Here is a 21,043-nt window from a genome sequence, read left to right on the forward strand (position 1 = left end):
GGGATGAAGATGATATAAATGGGTGTTGCAGTAGCTGATCACAGCTCCACCTTTCAATGGGCTCTCTCCTCAAGCATTTCTTGAGAAAATCGCGGCCCAAGTCCAATAATTGAGCTAGGAACTTTGGCAGCTCGTCGGAGAACCCAATTCGAGAAAGAGTATCAGCGCCGCAATCTTCCCACACTGGTTTTCTGGAGACCATCTCAATGACTGTGCATCCCAAAGACCAAATCAACCATCTCGATGATTATCCTTATAAGGATATGAATGGATATGGGAGATGGGGGATGTGTCAATTTCATATTTTTATAAACGGGGTGGGGCAATACCTGAACCCGTCTCAGGTTTTAAAAAAAATTCTCCAACTCATCCCAAACTCGTTTATTAAAATTGAACCCCGTCCCATTAGGGGCAGGGCAGGGCGATTACTCGAAAAAACCTGTCCCATTACTATCCCTAAATAAAAAGATAGGATAAGATTTAAACATCCTATTAACATGTTTAAGTATCGAAAGGGTAGGAAAAAAAGACATGAATAAGTTACATCTTCGATATTAATTTCACTTAGATGTGTGCACTAATTATACATATATTGATAGTGTTAGAGCAAGAAAAAAAATAGTGATCCTAAACATTGATATTGTTGGAGTCATCGATTTGAGGGCTCTTCTTATGTGATTTAGACTCCATTGATTAGTAGATCTTTATGAGACTTGCAAAACAAAAAGAAGCTACCTCAAACATGCTCTTTGTAAGTATTCTAATACTTACTAGATGTTTGATAAAATTTATTGCTTATTATTTAATGACTTAAATTAACTTTAAGTTAAATTATCATTAAGTTGTTAACTTAAAACTTATTACTTATTTTTACTTTAAGTATTAAGATTTTTTAGTAAAACTAACTTAAAATTTATTTTAAGTTATTAAATTAACATCATTACCTCATTAGTTGTAATTAATGTTTATTATTAAAAAATTTAACTAGTATTTATTTTTATTAATATTAAACCATAAATTTATTTATTAAATATTCATACTTAAAATATTGTAAATTTATAAGACAACCTTAAAATATTTACTATTAAAAATGAATCAGGAATATGGAATTATGGTTGTTTAGTATATTTTCAATAAATTTGGGCAAATAAGACAAAAAAAAAATTTAAATTAAAAATCAATTAATTATTTTGACTTAATACTTAAAGTCATTTTTAACTTTAACTCATGAGATTAAGTTATTTTAACAAATATGTTTCATTTATTTAATAACTTAAATTAAGTTATTAAATTACTTTAAATCATTAAGTTGATTTATCAAACATCTTCTTAATCAAATTATAGAATTTTATTTATTTGACATTTTTTAGTCTTATTATTCATAATATATATATATATAAAACAAATTTGATATTATTTTTACTAACTAGTTGTTAGGTTGTTTTCATATCTAATAGAACCTTATGTAAGAATTAGATCCCACAAATCAATCGAGACATTCCATCTTAACCTATATAAGACTTTGAATAAATAAATAAATAAAATAAATATTAACCATGACATTATATATCCTAGAAAAATAATTTGTTGTCCTATTTTATTTAGACCTCTTATTCGAAATGTCAAACATAACCTTGAGGTGGAGTTTGTATGCCGGCGAACCAACTAACTTCCATGAAATCCCAATACAAATTAATTATTTACAATACTAACTCTTTCTTTTAGGAGAAACAGTAATACAAAGGAGAAGCAACAAAATGGTATAGTCAAGTGGAAACAAATAGAAATTTATAAGCCCTCAATGAGGAAGCTCAACTTTGTGTTTATCTTCAGTCTCTCACTTTCCACTTATAGTCTTCTAGACGGTGAAAGTGATGATTTTGGCTTATTATCATATTTTAATTTTTGTTATCAAATTTTCTAAAATTTATTGTAGAAAATAAATTTAAAAAATTGAAGAAGTTTTCAATGCTCCATTTGGATGAGAAAAAGTGTAACCGAGTGTTTGGTAAACCAACTCAATGACTTAGTTCAAGTCATTAAGTAAATTAAATGTATTTAAAAAAATAACTTAATAATATGATTTAAAGTAAAAAACAAGTAAAAAAGATTAATTTATTTTTAAAATCACATTTTTAATTTATTTTTTTACCTTTATTTGTTTTGGTTAGCTTCATGATTTTTTTACTACTCCATGACCTCTATTGTTATTCGACTTCTTTTGCCTTATTTATAATTTATAAGGATAAATATATTAATTTGATGACTTAAAATAAACTATAAGTTAATTTTATTAAGCAACTTTAATACTTAAAATAAGAAATAAGTAATAAGTTTTAAGTCAATAATTTAAACATAATTTAACTTAAAATCAATATGAATTGTAATTTAAGTTTTTAAATAATAAATATTAAGTTTTATCAAATATCCTCTAAGTTTGTTTGGATGAACAAATCCTAAAGAATGGGAGGGAAATGTAGGAAGAAAATTCTCGATCTTTTACTTGATTACCCCATCAACTTTGTTGTAAAAATATACATTTTAATTCTTCAAAAATAGAAATGAAATAAATTTAGAGAATAACAATACGAGAAGTTATCAATTTTAATTTTTTTTCCCTTTCCTTTTATTTTTCTTTTTTCTTTTCATTTTCTTACCCTCGTTTCTTTTAAAATTTTCAGGATCTGAAAATAAGACGAGGTGGAGAAAAAAATGACATGAAGAAAAAGAACAAGGAAAAAAAATAAAATAAAATAAAATAATTTTAAAATAATTTTCTGAAAATAAATATTTTCTCTTTTTTATTTATACAAAATAATTCAAGAGACATTAATATTTTGGGAAAATAAGGAAAAAAAAAAAAAGAACTACCTTTCCTTATTTTACAAACAAAATTTGAAAATAAGTGTTAGAAATATGGCAAAGAAGCTCTATACACTAAACCAATGAATCAAATCTCTTTCCAATTTCAAGTTTTTCTATGATCATTTCAATTTTACAATGCCCTTTGGTGTTTAATCCACCAAATTTTATACTCTTGGCAAGGCCAATAGAGACATTCAGTTTTGGTCCTTTCCTTCTGTTGGGACTATGGTTGTCTATCACATTTGGACCTAACACAATGCTGTATTTTTATTTTATTTTACTGAATTTAATTCGCTGCCTAGGTTTGACCAAAGTCTTTAATTAAAGGAAAGAATATATGTATATAGAGGTTTGTGGCCGTTCGGACTGTTTTTAAAAATTGTTTTTTGTTCTTTAAAATAAAAATATAGAAAATAAGTTAAATAATTAAAAACTATTTTTTATTTTTAAAATTAAAACAGACTAATGTTTTCACCTTTTTTTAGGGTTCTTTTAATAAATAATTATACAAATATATAAAATAATTAAAAATAAAATATTAGATATAAAATTATTATTTTTAAATATTAAAAACAAGTTAAAAAATATTTTAAGTTTTAAAAAACTATTTTTGGGATTTGTTTTTGAAAATAGTTATGTAACTTCAATTCTGTTTTTTTTCTTGGTGGGGAAACATTCATGAGAAAGCCTCCAAAGTGTAGGCACAAAAATAATTTCCTAATTATATATTAATATTAGGGTGGGAATTGACATAAAAGTTTTTATTTTTATTAATTATATGTTGAATAATTATTAATATTAAAGTGGGTAAGGAAAATGATAGATAATCATCCATGTCTCATACCTAATCATAAGAAAACCCATAAAATAACTTTCCTTTCAACAATTACTTTATACCTTCTTTTTATGTCAGCCCACCAACCTCTCCCCATCAATTTTGTAAGAAACCACAATTTTTATTTACTTAAAATTTTAAAAATATCAAAATCATCACCCCAAGGGTAATTGCTTCTCCTACTACTACAAAACGTATGAATATAAACTACCTCAAAAAAGACTCTTATTGCTTTTTGCACAAATACAAGATAAATATATATATATATATATATATATATATATATATATATATATATATATTTCTCAAATGCAATATGGGATATATGAATATCTTTACCACAATCATTACATAAAATTTTACTCCAAAAAAAAAAGAAAAAAAAATCATACACTATAATTGGACTTAATACACAATGAATTATTGATTTTTATTAAGTCACTTTATCTTATTGATTTTTATTAAGTCACTTCCTAGGAATATATGTTTTTTTATTAATTGATATTATTTAAGGTGGCTTAAAAGGAACTTTATTTTAACATATAAAAGAACTTAATTAATTGAAGTATTGTAATTCAAATGACTTTTTATATTTGTCTCCTCAAATTTTTTTTTTCCTAAATTAAATATTTTAATTTACCTTTCTAAAAGAAAGAAAAAAGGCCAAATAATAATAATAATATGTGGTATATATATGACTGTTGGTGGGTCCCAATCGTCCACATGATGTGGAGTTGAAGCAAATACAATCTCCACCACCCATCATTACCAAAAAATTTAATCATACTCCAATGAAGTGGCAGGTCATGATTGCCATATTGGTCAGTCAAATCAAGGGTCAAGATGCATCCTCCACTGACCCTCCATGTCTAATGACGCATTCTCACCCACCCAAAACCCATGAAAAGGAAAGCCTATCATTACACCTTACGAAAATGCTCTAGTTAATGCCCAAGGAAGCTGATTTCTCACCATCCCCAACCGAAGCGACGCCGTTTCTGTCCTCCCACCTTCTTCTTCATAGTGTTCCCCCGTCTTCTTCTTCAGTTTCATACCGCTGAGCTCCACCTTTGGGTTTTCTTTTTTCCTTTTCCCAAACGACATCGTTCCGCTAGTCTCACCTTCCGCGTCAGTCGAGACGTCGTCGTTTTCTGCTTGGTCATTTTATCCTTTTGTAAAACGACGTCGTCCCACTGATATAAGCTTCTCCATCTGCAAACGGCGTCGTTTTGATCCGGTCTCAACGTCTCCCCCACTTATAGCTCCCCTTCGTCTTCTCCTTCAGCTGGTTCAACCACCCATCATCATCTTCTTCTTCATAAAAAGACGTCGTCTCAGTTGTATCCCATCACCTTCTTCGAAAAACGACGTCGTTCAACTGCTATCACCGTGTGAACTGATGGCTTCATCAGGTTCTCATATGATTATTGTGATATTGTTGGCTCTGGCAGTATCGTCCGCGTTGGTTTCTCCGGCAGCTTCAACGTCGAGAGGTCTCGATCGCCGGCCAGAAAAAACTTGGTTCAGGGTCAGCCTCAGGCACGTCGACTCCGGTGGAAACTACACCAAATTCGAACGTCTACAGCGTGCGATGAAGCGTGGGAAGCTGAGACTCCAACGCCTGAGCGCCAAAACCGCGTCGTTTGAATCGTCCGTTGAAGCCCCAGTGCACGCCGGCAACGGCGAGTTTCTGATGAAACTGGCCATCGGAACGCCTGCGGAGACCTACTCGGCTATCATGGACACCGGCAGCGACCTGATCTGGACTCAGTGCAAGCCCTGCAAGGATTGCTTTGATCAACCAACACCGATATTCGATCCGAAAAAGTCGTCGTCGTTCTCGAAACTGCCATGCAGCAGCGACCTCTGTGCGGCTCTTCCGATCTCTTCATGCAGCGACGGCTGCGAGTATCTCTACTCATACGGAGATTATTCTTCGACACAAGGCGTTTTAGCCACTGAAACCTTCGCGTTTGGCGATGCCTCGGTGTCCAAAATCGGGTTCGGGTGTGGGGAAGACAACGACGGAAGTGGGTTCAGCCAGGGGGCAGGGCTGGTGGGGCTTGGCCGAGGACCACTGTCGCTGATTTCCCAGCTGGGTGAGCCCAAGTTCTCATACTGCTTGACCTCCATGGATGATAGCAAAGGTATCAGTTCTCTCTTGGTGGGGTCTGAAGCCACTATGAAGAATGCAATCACCACTCCATTGATCCAAAACCCTTCACAGCCATCATTCTACTACCTTTCCTTGGAAGGAATCAGCGTTGGCGACACGCTTTTACCCATCGAAAAATCCACTTTTTCGATTCAGAATGATGGGAGTGGTGGCTTGATCATAGACTCTGGCACAACGATTACCTACCTAGAGGACAGTGCCTTTGCTGCTCTCAAAAAGGAGTTCATTTCTCAGCTGAAGCTTGACGTTGACGAGTCCGGCTCGACCGGGCTTGACCTTTGCTTTACCCTACCGCCGGATGCATCCACAGTCGACGTCCCACAGCTGGTGTTTCACTTTGAAGGTGCCGATTTGAAGCTTCCTGCCGAAAACTATATTATAGCGGATTCGGGTTTGGGAGTGATTTGTTTGACGATGGGGAGTTCGAGCGGGATGTCGATATTTGGGAATTTTCAGCAGCAGAACATCGTGGTGCTTCATGATCTTGAGAAGGAGACAATCTCATTTGCTCCAGCGCAGTGCAATCAGCTTTGAGTTTGTGTGACCCATCTGTCCTTTGTTTGTTTAATCTCATTCCCTCTGGCTTTTTTTCAATTAGTTGTGATTTCTTCTTCATTAGTTTCTGAAACAATATGCATACTGCAATTAATAAGCTTACTGCATATTTTCTAAGTTATATAGCATATGATGATCGACAGTCTTTAGGGATTCCTTTCTCGTCGTATATATCATAAAAATCGAACATCCAGACAATTATCACAATTTATCATGCTAGAGATGGCTGCTATGAAAGTGGGTGAATCGCTTTGGACGATGAGAAAAGAGAAAGTGAATCCAAATTACATATTCGGAGATATACCATAAAAGAACAAAAAATGTGCCCTTCTTTTTTTTCTTGGCTTAGATATGGATTTTGTATGATACCAATATTCGACGTGACTGGATACCCATTTTATGAAGCATCTCTTCTATATACTTTAGTCACACTACTACTATAATACATAGATTAACATTTATAAATTAAATAAATATCCCTTTCTTTCAAGAAAAAAGTACCATTTAATATTTTAGTGTAAATTATTTATAGGCATATAACCTTTATAAATAGTAGATCTAAAATCTCATCTAAGCATAGAATTCATTGTTGTGGTTGTGGAGGAAGATATGGAAGGAAATCATTTTCATGAGTAAAAGAGTGATAAACTCTGGATGTCTGAAACTTGTGGGGAAGAATGGTTGCTCAACGTCCTAACAACCAATAAGAATGTCGTGATGTATATGTGTAAAATATGGATCACTTAACGTGAGTGCAAGGCTAACGTGCTTTCTTATAAGTGTGGGACAAGGCTTCCATGCAATCATCAACACACCTACTCATGGAGTGCTTACTCAAGGTTCAAGAACATGAATCAAAGGAACATCAAATTAAAGCCAAGTAAAAGCCCCATCAAAACTTTTTAAACAAATAATTAAAAAAGAGAATAACAATTAATGTATCAGTGTTTGTTCTCCTATAGTGTTTCTGTGACATATCTTTTAAAAGTGGTTTGAGATAATTGTTGTGTCCGCTAAAGAAAAACACAATATTATATATATATATATATATATCTTTGAGATGAGATTTCATAAAACTGAAAATGTGGCTTATGAGGTAGAGTATTCAATGTTATTTAATTCCTCACTTTTATATTAATCAAAATTTGAATGAGAAAAAACCCAAAATGGAAATTTGTTGAAATTAACTATTTTGTTTCTCAAATTGCGTCCAAGATGTTATGTTAGAATACAAGATACGAGAGGTTAGCAAACCACAAAGCTTTTTTGTTATTTTTCATGATTATTTGTTATGAATTTGTAAAATATAAACAAGATTAGGTTTAAAATGAAACAAATATTACTGTAGATAACATCTATAGAGTGAGAGTTTTGACTCAAAATACTACATTGCAAAAAAAAATCTTAAAATAAACTTATTTTCAAAATAATGCTCAATTTAATACGTTTCTATCACATAAAGTGTCATGTCATAAAACCGTAGTTGGTAACTACGGTTTTATTTTTCTAAAACGGTTAGAAACCGTAGTCACCAATCATACTTTTAACTTTAAGTTTAAAGCCGGAATTAGTTATTACGGTTTTGATCATTTTTTTAAAAAAAAATTCAAAACCATATTCACCAACCGTGACTTTAACTTTAAATTTTTTTTATATATATATAATTATGTTGTTTCATTCAAAATATTTAACTTAAATTTTTTAAAATAAAAATATCATATTCTTTTGATTTTAAATAAAATTATATCATTATTTAAAATTAAATAATTGATATTTTTAATTTGATATAAAAATATATTTTTTTTAAATTTTATTATTTAGTGTTTGTTCATTATTTTTTATATTTTAAAATACCTTAATAAAATTCTCTAATATATTTATAATTAATCAAGTAAAGTATTTTAATATAAAAATAAATTCATTTATAGTTAAATAAAAAAAAAAGGTATATAATATTTGTTTTCAAATATTTATGAAATAATATTTTATTTATATTAATAATTCTTATACCAATAATATTAAATTCATTTATATTGTTCCAAAAAAGTCTTTTATATTGGTTTCAATTTTGTTAAAAACGATTTTTTTTGAGAAAAAATTTTAAATACCAAAATGATGTGCTTACATTTTTTCCCTTTTTTGAACTCAATTTTCTAGAAAATTAAAACGAAAAAAATACCATCCAAACATATTTTCAAACTTGACTTTCGTTTTTTTAATCTTTGAAAATAAAAACAAAAAATAGTCAAAGGTACATAATTATGAAGATTTTAATTTGATAAAAAATAAGTGAGAATCTCTCATACTAAAGATTCTCCTAAAGATTTGTCTTTTAACTTGTAAAAATTCATAAGATAAAATTTAATATTATCAAGATTTATAATGTTTTAATAAAGTTGAAATATTTTTTTTTTTAAAGTCAAATTGGTAAATGAATTTTTATTTATTTTAAAATATTTAAACTATTCTTATAGTTGGTATAAATATTGTTAAAATATAATTTCTAAGGAAAAAAAGGATAAAATATAAAAATATACTTTCACTTTTATTCTAAATATAGAAATTAAAAATTAAACATAATTCCAAACACATACCAAACATTTTCCAAGTTTATTATTTTTCATATTTCCTTAAATTTTAAAAAATTAATTATGAATTTTCTTTTTAAAATTACATATATTTTTTAATTTTAAAAAAATTAAAATTTTAATACATTCAAATTTGGAAATTTTAAGCATTATGTGTTGAATAATAACTTTAAAATTAGATTTAAATATAATTTAATATTTAAATATAATTTAATATTTAAATAATCAAATAGTAATAAAAAGCTCTCTACTTAAATTCTTTTTATTATCTTTTAACTTAGCACAAAGCATGAGATACGATTTTATTTCAAAGAGTTGTTTAAATATTAGAAAATCACTTTTAAAGTTTAAATATAAATGTTAAAAATGTTTGAATAGACCTCATAGACTTATATTTTGTAACATGATTTTATTTATGATGTTTAAGAAAAAAATTACAATATTAATATTTTTTCGCAAGCAAACTTGATAAAGTTAATTTTACTTATTTAAAAATATTTTAATTATCATTTCCTCTAATATAGTATAAGTATTGTTAAAATTAAAATTCAAAAGAAAAAAAATTAATAACAAGGCATTAGTAATTACATTTACTTCTATTTTTTCTTTTTAGTAAATTTAGAAGTTAAATATAATTTCAAATACACTCAAACATGCTAGAAGAATCTTCTAAGTTTACTATTTTCAAATAACTTTTTAGCTTAATCATATTTTTTGTTATCCCCTCTGCTAAATATATATATATAACTCTCAAATGGTAAAGATAATTCTAGACCTGTAACTTGGGTGGGTTGGTTGGGTTGATAGCTAAATCGAACTCAACCCAAATTAAGGAACAATAAACCTAACCCGAATTAAGAAATAATCAACCCATGTTCAACCCAATCCAACCTCTAACCCAAGTTACTCAATTTAAGTCCAACCCAATCTTATTTTTTTGAACTTGAGTTGAACTTGGGTTGATCAAGTTAAACTCATGTTTATCGAGTTAAATTTGAGTTTATCAAGTTAGAATTGGGCTGGTCAGGTTGATTGGGTTGTCTTATTCAGATCCATACATAGTGATTTTTAAAAAAACTTTATTTTTTCTATATACTTATGTCAAAGTTTAAATAATAAATAACACAAAAGCGGGTTTATCGAATTAGATTTAGGTTAGTTGAGTTAATTGGGTTGTGTTATTCAAATCCATACATAGTGGTTTTCTTTTTAACAAAAAAAAAATTATATATATTTATGTCAAATTTTAAATAATAAATAACACAAAAGTTCAAGATAATGGTAAAAAAAAAAAAAATTATATATCTTTTTTTAAAAAAAATGAAAAAGCTTATATTGTATCAAAAGTAAAATATACGTGTGTGTGTGTATATATATATATATATATATATATTTTAAAATAATGAAAAATATATATTATGATTATAATTTGATATTTTTTTTAAATCTAAAAAGAAAATGAATATTATGATATAGGATAATAAATATTATAAAAATATTAAATCGGGTTTGGGTTAGGCTCAAGTTGTTCAAAACTTTAACTCGAGTCCAACCCAAATTAAATTCGGGTTAAGAAAACTTAACCCAAGTTTAACCCAAGTAATGAAAATATTTGTCCAAACCTGTTGAAACTTCGGGTTGGGTCGGGACAATCCGTCCATGTTGCACCCCTAGATAATTCATTGAAGTTTGAAGATGGGTTTGTTTGGTTGCAATATGCAAGATAGTTTCATTTGAAACTATAATGTAATTTGAGTTCCAAGAAATAAGAAAGGAAATTAAAAAAAAAAATGAAAAAATGAGGTTAAGCAATAAGAAAGGAAATAAAAAAAAAAAAGCACAAACTAAAAAATCAGAACACCTGTGGATAATATTTTTTAAAGAGGCTGGAATATTAATATATTTTTCTTAAGTCAATTTGACAAATGGCTCGTTACTTATTTAAAAATATTAAACCTATCTTTATTTCTAATACGAGTATTATATATTCTACCATGGCAATTTTAATCTACTAAATTTATAAATTTTTTTTCTTTATTACTTATCTATTAAGGAAGATACTATGATGGGAGTTATTTTATGTAATTTTATGTATTATGTGACTTATTATTAATTTTTTTTAAAATTACTATTGCTAACATTATTTATGGTACCATAGAAGCTCATAAGCTTCTTATAATAATCCATACTTCCCTCCTCATGAAATTTATCCATAAAAAAAATTTTAAAAATTCTTCTAAATTTTTTCCTTTTTTTCACAACAAAGAAATATTATTTTCAAAGATGATATTTATTTTTATTTTTAGATATTATATTTATTTTTATTTGTATACAAATTTTAATTAAGGTAAAACATAATTATTGCCCTCAATTTTTTTATTCTTTTCCACTTTCCAAAATAAAAAATGAACCAGAGATTTTAAGAACTTTTATATAGGGTCATAGTCGGATTGCATTAAAGTGTAAAAATTTATCTTATATAGATTCCCACGTATAAATAATCAAACAAACAAAACTAATTTATGTATTTCCAAGCACATCCAAACAATCAAATAAACAAAAAAGGTCATTGATATATTCTCTACATGAAAAAAAAAATGTATATATATATATATATTGGATTCATATATTCTTGGAGTTTCTACATAGAAATAAAAAAGAGATCATATATATACTTGTGGACCCCGTATTTTCACACGGTGCGTTCCTACTCGATGACGAGATTCATTTTTTATTTTATTTGGTGAAAAATATGATTTTTTAGAAAATACTTGGAGTCGTTACTTATTTTTGTTTTATTTTTAAATGGTAAACAAAATAAGAAAGAAAACTCTAAGTGTGACTCCTTATTTAGAAAAGGTGGTCTGTGAAAAACCAAATCTGGGCTCGAGGGTCAGGTTATTCATCGGGAAGGTACGGTAAAGACCGTAACACCCCTCTAAGTCCTTAAAAACGGGTCTCTACTAATGAGATGAAGCAACCATAACAATTGGTGAGGAAATCAATAGATACTAAAGTGATCACAAATCGGAAGCAAGTCATGATAATGAATAAATGAACAAAGTGAGACTGAGAGCGTACCTTGACAGCAAGTAATAAAACGTTATCATGAAACAGAGTTAATGCGCAATAACAAATACAAAATATATCACACATAGTGTAAGACAAAGATCAGACAATATTCACTAAGTATAACAGTTGACGATTAGAAGAAAAATCTCATATGTAGGGCCCCCACTAAAACCTAATTTATTTTGCATGAATTAATCTCACAAATTCCATTACTTTTGAAATTATGAAAAATTCATTCATGCTTATTAAGAATAGTGAAAAATGAGAAAATTATTAAAAATCAAAGAAAGTCAAAGAAGCATGCCTGAATAAAAAATGGCAACAAGTTTATTAAAAAAATTAGGTTTTGGTGAATCACGATTTTAATGAAGAGAAGAAAAAAAAAGAAATGAGGAAATAACAATAATAATAATAATAATGACAAATAAATAAATAAACTAATAAAATAAAGTAAAATAGTAAAATAAATAAATAAATAATCATATGAAAGATGAATAAATAAAATAATTAAATTAGGTGGATAAACAAATTAAATAAATTAATTTAAAATATTTAAAACCATTTGAAAGACATTTTTGAAAATCAAGTTTTTGAAACTTATTTGAAAATTGAAGTCTCAAAAATTATTTGAAAATTGGAGTCCTGAAAATTAAATTTAAGAATTGAAATTTCGAAAATTAAATTTGAATGAAATTAGAATTTTTAAAATTATTTTACAATTAGAGTTTTGGAAATTAAATTAAGGAATTGAAACTTTGGAAATTAAATTTGAAAGAAATTATCAAATTATTTGAGAATTGGAGTTTTGAAATTAAATTCAAGAATTGAAATTTTAGAAAAATAATTTGGAACTGGAAGTCATGAAAATTGGAACTTGGAAAATATATTTGGGAATGAGATTTCTTATGAATTGAATTAAATCTGAAAATTAGAATTTTGGAAAATTATTTGGGAATGGAAATTTCTAAAAGAATAAATTCGAAAATTGGAATTTTGAAAAATTATATTTTGAAGATGGCATTTTAAAAATTAAATTTAGGATTTTAGAATTTTGAAGAATTTATTTGGAGATGACATGAAAAATTGAATTTGGAAATTGAAATTTTAAAGAACTATTTAAAGATGGAATTTTAAAATAAATAAAAATAATAATAATAATAACGAAAATAATAATGATTAAATAAATAAATGTGAAAATTGAAATTTTGGAAATTGGGGATTAGAATTTGGAAACCGGAATTTGGAAGAATTATTTAAAGATATGAATAAATAAAAATAACTAAAATAATAATGATTAAATAAATAAATGTGAAAATTGAAATTTTGGAAATTGGGGATTAGAATTTGGTAACCGGAATTTGGAAGAATTATTTAAAGATGAAATTTTAAAAATAAATGAATAAATAAAATAATAATAATAACGAAAATGATAATGATTAAATAAATAAATATAAAAATTGGAAATTAAATTTGGAGAGCGGAATTTGGAAGAATTATTTAAAGATAGAATTTTAAAAATAAATAAATAAATAAATAAATAAAATAATAATGATGAAATAAATAAATGTGAAAATTGAAATTTTAGAAATTGGGAATTATAATTTGGAAACTGGAATTTGGAGGAATTAATTAAAGATGGAATTTAAAAAAATAAATGAATGAATAAATAAAAATAATAATAATGGTTAAATAAATAAATGAGAAAAATTGAAATTTTTGGAAATTAAATTTGGAAATCAAAGTTTTGAAGAATTACTTAAAGATGAGATTTTAAAAATAAATAAATGAATAAAATAATAATAATGAAAATAATAATGATTAAATAAATAAATGTGAAATCGGAATTTTGATGAATTATTTAAAGATGGAAAATTTGTAAAAATAAATAAATAAATAAATAATAAAAATATTAAAAATAATAATGGTTAAATAAATAAATGTGAAAAATTGGAATATTTGGAAATTAGAAATTAAATTTGGAAATCAGAGTTTTTAAGAATTACTTAAAGATGAGATTTTAAAAATAAATAAATAAATAAAATAATAATAACGAAAATAATAGTGATTAAATAAATAAATGTGAAATCGAGATTTTGATGAATTATTTAAAGATAAAATTTAAAAAATAAATTTTGAAAATAATTAAATTTTGGGAAGTCAAAGTTTTGAAAACTAAAATTTTAAAAATGGAAGTTTTTGAAAAATTAAATTAAAAACAGAGCTTTGAGAAATTAAATTAGAACCGAAGTCTTGGAAAATTATCTTACAATTAAAATTTTGAAAATGAAATCTTTGGCATCAAAAGTTGGAGAGAACTAAGAAAATAATAACAAAAAAGAAATGACTTTAGCATGGCCAAACGTGCGCAACATGTCTTTAAGGAATAAAAAAATAATAAAAGAAAAGTCACCACAAACCCATTTCCATTAAATCTTTCAAATGCCTAGGAGTTCCATGGTCATGCTAACACCAAACTTCAAGGAATTTACTTGGGGTCCTTAGGAAGTTCCTCTGATCCTCTTTGCAGCCATGCCGAAATCTTAGCTTGCAGCATATATACCCATAAATCTTTCATTATCCGCTCCCCAGTGTGAACCACCAAGTATTGAAGATGTCAAGATGGAGAACAAGCATGCATATGGGCTGCATGCGCATGAGAGGGAATGGAAGGGAGTTTGAGTGAGGATGGATGACTTGGTGGTAGAGTGAGTGAGAGCCATGGATGTAATGGATATTGGGGGATAGAAATGGAAATGGTGGCGGGTTTGATGAAGCATGAAAGTAGGATGGAAAGGTGGTGAGATAGTGGGTATGATGGATAAGAGATGTGAGAGAAATGGGTATGAGGGCATTTAAAAAAAAAAAATGATAATATGGATATGGAGGTAAGCGGGATGGGTATAGAGATGGGTGTGAAGATTGAAAATGGAGTGAGATGGAATGAGTGTTTATACATGTGGTGGATACGGGAAATGAGAAGGATGGGGAGTGAGATAGATTCGGTGGGTATGAGAATATGGGTTAGGTTGAGTGAGATAGATTCGGTGGGTATGAGAATATGGGTTGGGTGATGCGTGCATGGGGCTTTCGTGTACGTGGGGAGGAGAGGGAAGTGAATGAAAAAAAATGAGTGAGAGAAACAGTGAAGAAAATGGGTTCAATGGGTATGAATGAGGGTTTAGAGAGAGAAGTGGGTTTAAAGATGGGTATGAGATGTGGAGAGAGGAAGATGGTGACGGGTATGAGATTAGTGGGGTATGAAGTTGGAGATGAGTAGTGAGTGAGATGAAAATGTGGAGAGAGAGAGAGAGAGAGAGAGAGAAGGGTGGTATATGGCAGTGAGAGAAACAGGTTAGAGATGGGCATGGAAATAGCAGCAATCCAAGTTCAAAATTTTCCAAATTCAATTTTGTTAGGAATTTTAGGCTAATCCAACCTATGGTAATCACCTTAGAGGGGGGGTGAATAGGGTGATTGTCTCTTTTTCACAAATTTAAACTATGCAAAAATAAGAGACAATTATATGCAAATATATAATAAACAAACTAAACACAATTGCATATAATTTAAAAGAGTAGGGAAGAGAGAATGCAAACACAAGATTTATAGTGGTTCAGCGCAACCCGGCCTACATCCACTCTCCTCAACCTCCTAACCGAGTGAGGGTTCCACTAGCTTGAAGCTTCAACCAAGCTTTCAATCTTCTTACAATTGGATTATGGTTCCAATTCACCCTCTTGGACTTTTGGCTCCAAGCACCCTTTACAATTCTCAAGAGATATCCCTCTCTTGAAACTTCCTCTCAAGGTTTACAAATAATGATCTCAAAGGTTTACAAAAATCCTAGCACAAGAACTTTAAGCTCAAATGATACAAGAAAAGTTAGGATTGAATGGTGCACTAAAGATATGCAAGTGATGAAATAATGGTGCACTCAAAAACACACTTCCAAGGCTCAAATATAATCAAGAATGATTTGGGAAGGTTAAGCTCCTTAAACAATGAAGATTGGAGCCTTTTTATAGAAGAAAAAAGCCAAACTAGCCTTTTGGGGTTCGACCGGTCGAGCTGGGGGTCGACTGGTTGACTAGCCGTTAGCATTAAATGCTTGGCAGGTGACCGTTAGGCCTCGACCGGACCTCGACCGGACCTCGACCGGACCTCAACCGGACGAGGTTCAACCTTGACCGGTTGAACAAGCATTCTGGAAGAGAGAGAAAATTTTGTACCGGTCGACCGGTTACCGTTCATGGGTCAACCGGTTACTGTTCATACCCTCAACCGGTTGAGCTAGGGGTCGACCGGTTACTGTTCATCCGGTTCACTCGATTTAGCCAATTGAGTCGTTTTTTGCTCAACAATAAACTTTTTCAACTTATAACCTTTTAAACAAGTTTGAAACAACATTTAACACAATGTTTTAGTTGAAAACATGAAATCATCCAATTTTAAAAATATTTAAAACAAAATAACTCTTGGATGATTTAGGTGCATAAGTAAGGAAAATAATGCATGGAAATCCTAGTGCACCAACAACCTTACAAAGAGACTTAAGAAGCTTTGGTCTTGAAAAACTCTTCTCTTTGAGGTGGTCTTCTTCTTCATGATTTTTCCTTGGCTTGATTTGTCCTTGGATTGCCACTTTAGAAGTCATCTTGCCTAATCACACTTAAAATGTAGTCATTAGTTCTAAACCTTGTTTTGTTATCATCAAAATCAAGATTAACCAAACCTTGGTTTCACAAATTTCATATTAGAATATTTCAACTCTCTTGCATCATTCTTTAGATCAAGCATGAACTTCACCGCTTGTTAGCACCACTGAGGTCTAGTTCTAACTCTGAAGATGAAACCTCCTATTCTTTGATGGGCACAAAATACCCAAAAAATGAGATATAAACACCAAATACTACCATTGATCCACCCGAGGTAGAACCTATAGTGTCAACAGCTTCATCAACCTAAAACGCCCAAACAATCTCATCTGTATTCTTTGTCTAGGTACCTCCCAACGACTCTGATGTTGAGCTCCCTCAGAAACACCCTAATCCAGACGATTAACCTAAGCATGATATTCTCTCAAAAAAAAAAAGAACGCCCAAAACGGAGGATACAGTAAAGGAAAAATAAAGCTTGCACCAAAGGGAAGTAAGATTGTTATATTTAGCTCTATCTCATGCTAATCAGTGAGATGAATATAGGTGGAAGAATCTCAAGACATGAGAATATGATTTCTATTTATCAAACTCAGGGAGAGATTAATACATCAAGTGTTTTCCAAAGGGAAACAAAGACATCGGAACGTGAGGTCCTAACAGAGCATGCACATAAAAAAGTAGACATAGAAAAGCAAACAAGTGGCCCGTGACGTCCACACCAAATCATCCAATGAACCTAAAAACTATCAGGAAACAAAATAGAACACTCTGAAATGAGAAAATACAAAGGAGTGTCGAAATCATACTTGGATCAGATTGACAAGCTCTTGCCCTGCTCCTTCTTTAGTTTTCTTTCTAAGGCTCCTCATTGGTTCAATCTCAAGCTCTCTCCAAAAAAAAATCTCCCTCTCCTTCAAGATCAAACCATATCTCCCCACAACAGCCAAAGGAAGATCTCTTTTTAAGGTGTCTTGCCCTCCCAGCTCTGCAAAAAAAAAAAAGAAAAAAAAACCGATAAAAATCCCCCTTTCTCTAGCTTGCTCTCCAAGCTATCTATCCTTGCTATCACCTACCTGCAGAACCAGCTCCTCTGTCTCCCTAGACCATTACCTCAATCTCTTTGGTTACCCCAAAACGGCTCACCCCATCAGTCCCATTTAGTTGCCCAATGCAGCGCAATCTCAGGGTGGCCAACCGAAGAAATGAAAAAGAAAAGAAAATAAAAGAAAAAAAAGTCCCCCATCTGAGGGGGTCTACAATACTAAATCCATATATTCTCGGAGTTTCTACATGAAATCATAGTTCCATAGTGAATAAATGAGCATGAAAAAAAATACCTTATAATCCAATAATCCATTCAAGTTTAAAATCTATCTAATATAACCACATACCAATAATAAAAAAAATTATTTTTCTTTTGATAATAATGATATAAAAAAGAACTAATATTATTTGACAATGGATATTAGTGATGACATAGCTTTATAAATGATAGATGAAAGTGGTATGTTCTTGCGTGAAAAAAGAAAAAGAAAAAAAAGATAAAGAGGGCAAATTGTGAGAATGGATGGGACACGAAAACGTAATAGTGATTATGAAAAGACTATTTTTAAAAATCCAACAAGAGATTGACTTTGATAAGACCTTAAAACCAAATGAGAGATAATATTATAGCTTGTCAAAGTTTTTTTGCCTTCTTTTCTATTTGTATGAGAAATTGTTAATATTAATTAAATTTCATAATGCCCAAAATCATTAACCATAAATATCATTTAAATTCTTTTTCTTTTTTCTTTTACTTATACCTTCAATCAACTAAGTTTTTTTTATCCCTAATATTGTAATTAATTCATTATAAATTCGTTATTGATTTAATAAATTATTTATATCAGCACTATTTCACTTCTAATACAAGGTTATAACCTCGATGAGTTGGGATGGATTTGTGGCCAACGAAACATTCAACCCAAACATGATCAACCCAAATTCTAACCAAAGGTGTTTAATCCATGCATTCCAAAATTTAGTTTTTTTAAATTTAAATTAGGTTCAAATTTGGTTTGTTTAGAGTCGGGTTTGGTTAGGTTGATAAGATTGTATAGATTAAATTTTAGATAGATTGAGTTGAACTCACCCATGATATCTCCTTTAAACCTTTTCATACCAAAATTTAAATAGTGAATGAAACAACATAACAACGATAAATAAATAAATATATTTTTTTAGTTGGGAAAATGAAATGGTAGATAATAGTAACATTTTTTCTATAATAATTTATATAATATAATTTTTGTATTAAAAACTTTGATCCTTACCTTTATTATTAATGATGAATTACTAAGTAGAAAATGAAAATGTTTATTTTTATTTAAAATACATATAGTTGATTTCAACATATTTGAGTGTAAAAACAACCATATGTTAGGACTAGATAATATATATATATATATATTTTTAAATGGAATTCCATGAAAATTAAATAAATTTATTATTCCTCCTCAAGCAAATATTAAAAAGAAAAATCAAATTACATCAAAAAATTTGCATATAGAAATGCAATATATTATACATTCAGAACTTAATCAAACATTCCTAATAAAACAAACACCTTTAATTGATGCCCTTGGCACAGTACTCCCACTAAATAAATGTTGATTAAGAGTCTAAGTGGATCAAATGATTCTAAAGTGAACTTCATTTGTAAGAATTACTTTTTTAAAGTAGAATTCTAGTCTTTACCATTTATTATGAATTACTGAGGAGAAAGTGAAAATATTTGGTACTACAAACAATTATCTCTTTGAAAATTGTTTTTAAGAACAATTTTCTATTATTCATAATAAGAAACACATAAAATACGTTTAGTAATTAAAAACTATTTTATATTTTAAGAACAAAAAATATGGTATTTTCTGATAACATTTTTTAATTGTTTTATTTTGTTTTCACTTATTTTCTAATAATTATTTTAAAAAATAATTATATAAACACATAAAAAGATTAAAAATAAAACATTAAATATAAAATTATTTTTAAATATATATTTAAAAATATGAAAATTAGGTTAAAAATATTTTATATTTCTAAATAGACTTTTATTTTATAAAAATCAAACAACAATTTTTTAAAATTATTTTCAAAAATAGTTACTACATAGGTCCTAACCCTTTTAAAAATTCATGTGATACCATTTAAAGGAAATCTTCTCTTGATGCTCCCGACACAAATTTTCTGATTAAACACACCATGATTAAAAATGTAAGTGCTTCAAAGGACTCTAAAGTTAAATACTTTTCAAAACAAATAATCAAATAAGTAAATGTATATAAATAATACAAGTAAAAAAAAAGTATTAATTCATCCACTTAAAAATATGAAAATGAGTAATGTTATATTAACAATGAATTCATCAAATTAGTTTTCTTAACTTTCATAAGTCATTATCATTCCTAGTTTTCAAAACTTACATCCAAAGTGAATTTATTTAATTAAAGAATTAATTAAAAATTTTTGTTCTTATTATAATTTTTTCTTTTTAGATTCTATTATCAAAGTTTAAATATAATATTGTGGATCTATATTATTTTTCACGTATATTATCATTCAATAGTGAAACTCACTTTTATATTATGAAAACTTATTTTTTTATACTATAAAAATAGGCCTTAGACAATTTTTTGGATCCACCTAACCTAATAACTTTGATTTCATATTTGAGAAATTAACTTACATTTTTATTTGCTTTTGCTAAAAAGAGATAGGAAAAGAAAAATGATGAAATATTATTTTATTTTTATTTCTTTATATAAAAGAGACAAAGTGGAATGAGACGATGAAGTTGGAATTCATTCCAAATGCCATTCAAATTTTAAAATGAAATCTTGTATTTATCCGATCCCATTATTGCTTTTCACATCCAATCCCATTAGATCTTTTCTTGAAAAAGATAAGTACACCAAATGACACCAAAAGTGAAACCCTAGGTCCTACTCCTTTTTTAATGAAAATTTCCAAATGCTTCATCCACAATCACCAACTCACATAAATTAAGATGTTTGCCCATCATTGTCCCAATCTGAATTGCCACCATGGAAACAAGGGACAATTATTTTATTTTATTTTATTTTTTAATAAGCCATTTTAAATTTAAAAATAATTCAGTAGTTCAATTTTTTTTTTATATATATTTTACAATTTTCTAAAACAAATAAAAAATCCTGACTATTTTAATTTTATTTTTTATTTTTTATTTTATGTACTTTTACTACTTTCTACAATAAATAGGGAAGGCAAG

At 28.6% G+C, this 21,043-nt stretch overlaps 1 protein-coding gene across 1 annotated transcript; it reads left to right on the plus strand.

The window, feature by feature from the left end:
* Positions 1-4,647: 4,647 nt before the first annotated feature.
* LOC100245570 (aspartic proteinase nepenthesin-1) lies at positions 4,648-6,548 on the plus strand. Its single transcript, XM_002272766.4, has one exon. It carries the CDS (start codon positions 5,100-5,102, stop codon positions 6,408-6,410), a length of 1,311 nt encoding a protein of 436 aa, XP_002272802.1. The 5' UTR covers positions 4,648-5,099; the 3' UTR covers positions 6,411-6,548.
* The last annotated feature ends 14,495 nt before the right edge of the window (positions 6,549-21,043 follow it).

This window comes from Vitis vinifera, chromosome 7 (genome assembly GCF_030704535.1).
Source record: "Vitis vinifera cultivar Pinot Noir 40024 chromosome 7, ASM3070453v1".
Taxonomy (NCBI): Eukaryota; Viridiplantae; Streptophyta; class Magnoliopsida; order Vitales; family Vitaceae; genus Vitis; species Vitis vinifera.

Bases quoted from the DNA above. Each gene is read 5' to 3' on its own strand.
- LOC100245570 (XM_002272766.4), top strand. From the start codon at position 5,100: ATGGCTTCATCAGGTTCTCATATGATTATTGTGATATTGTTGGCTCTG.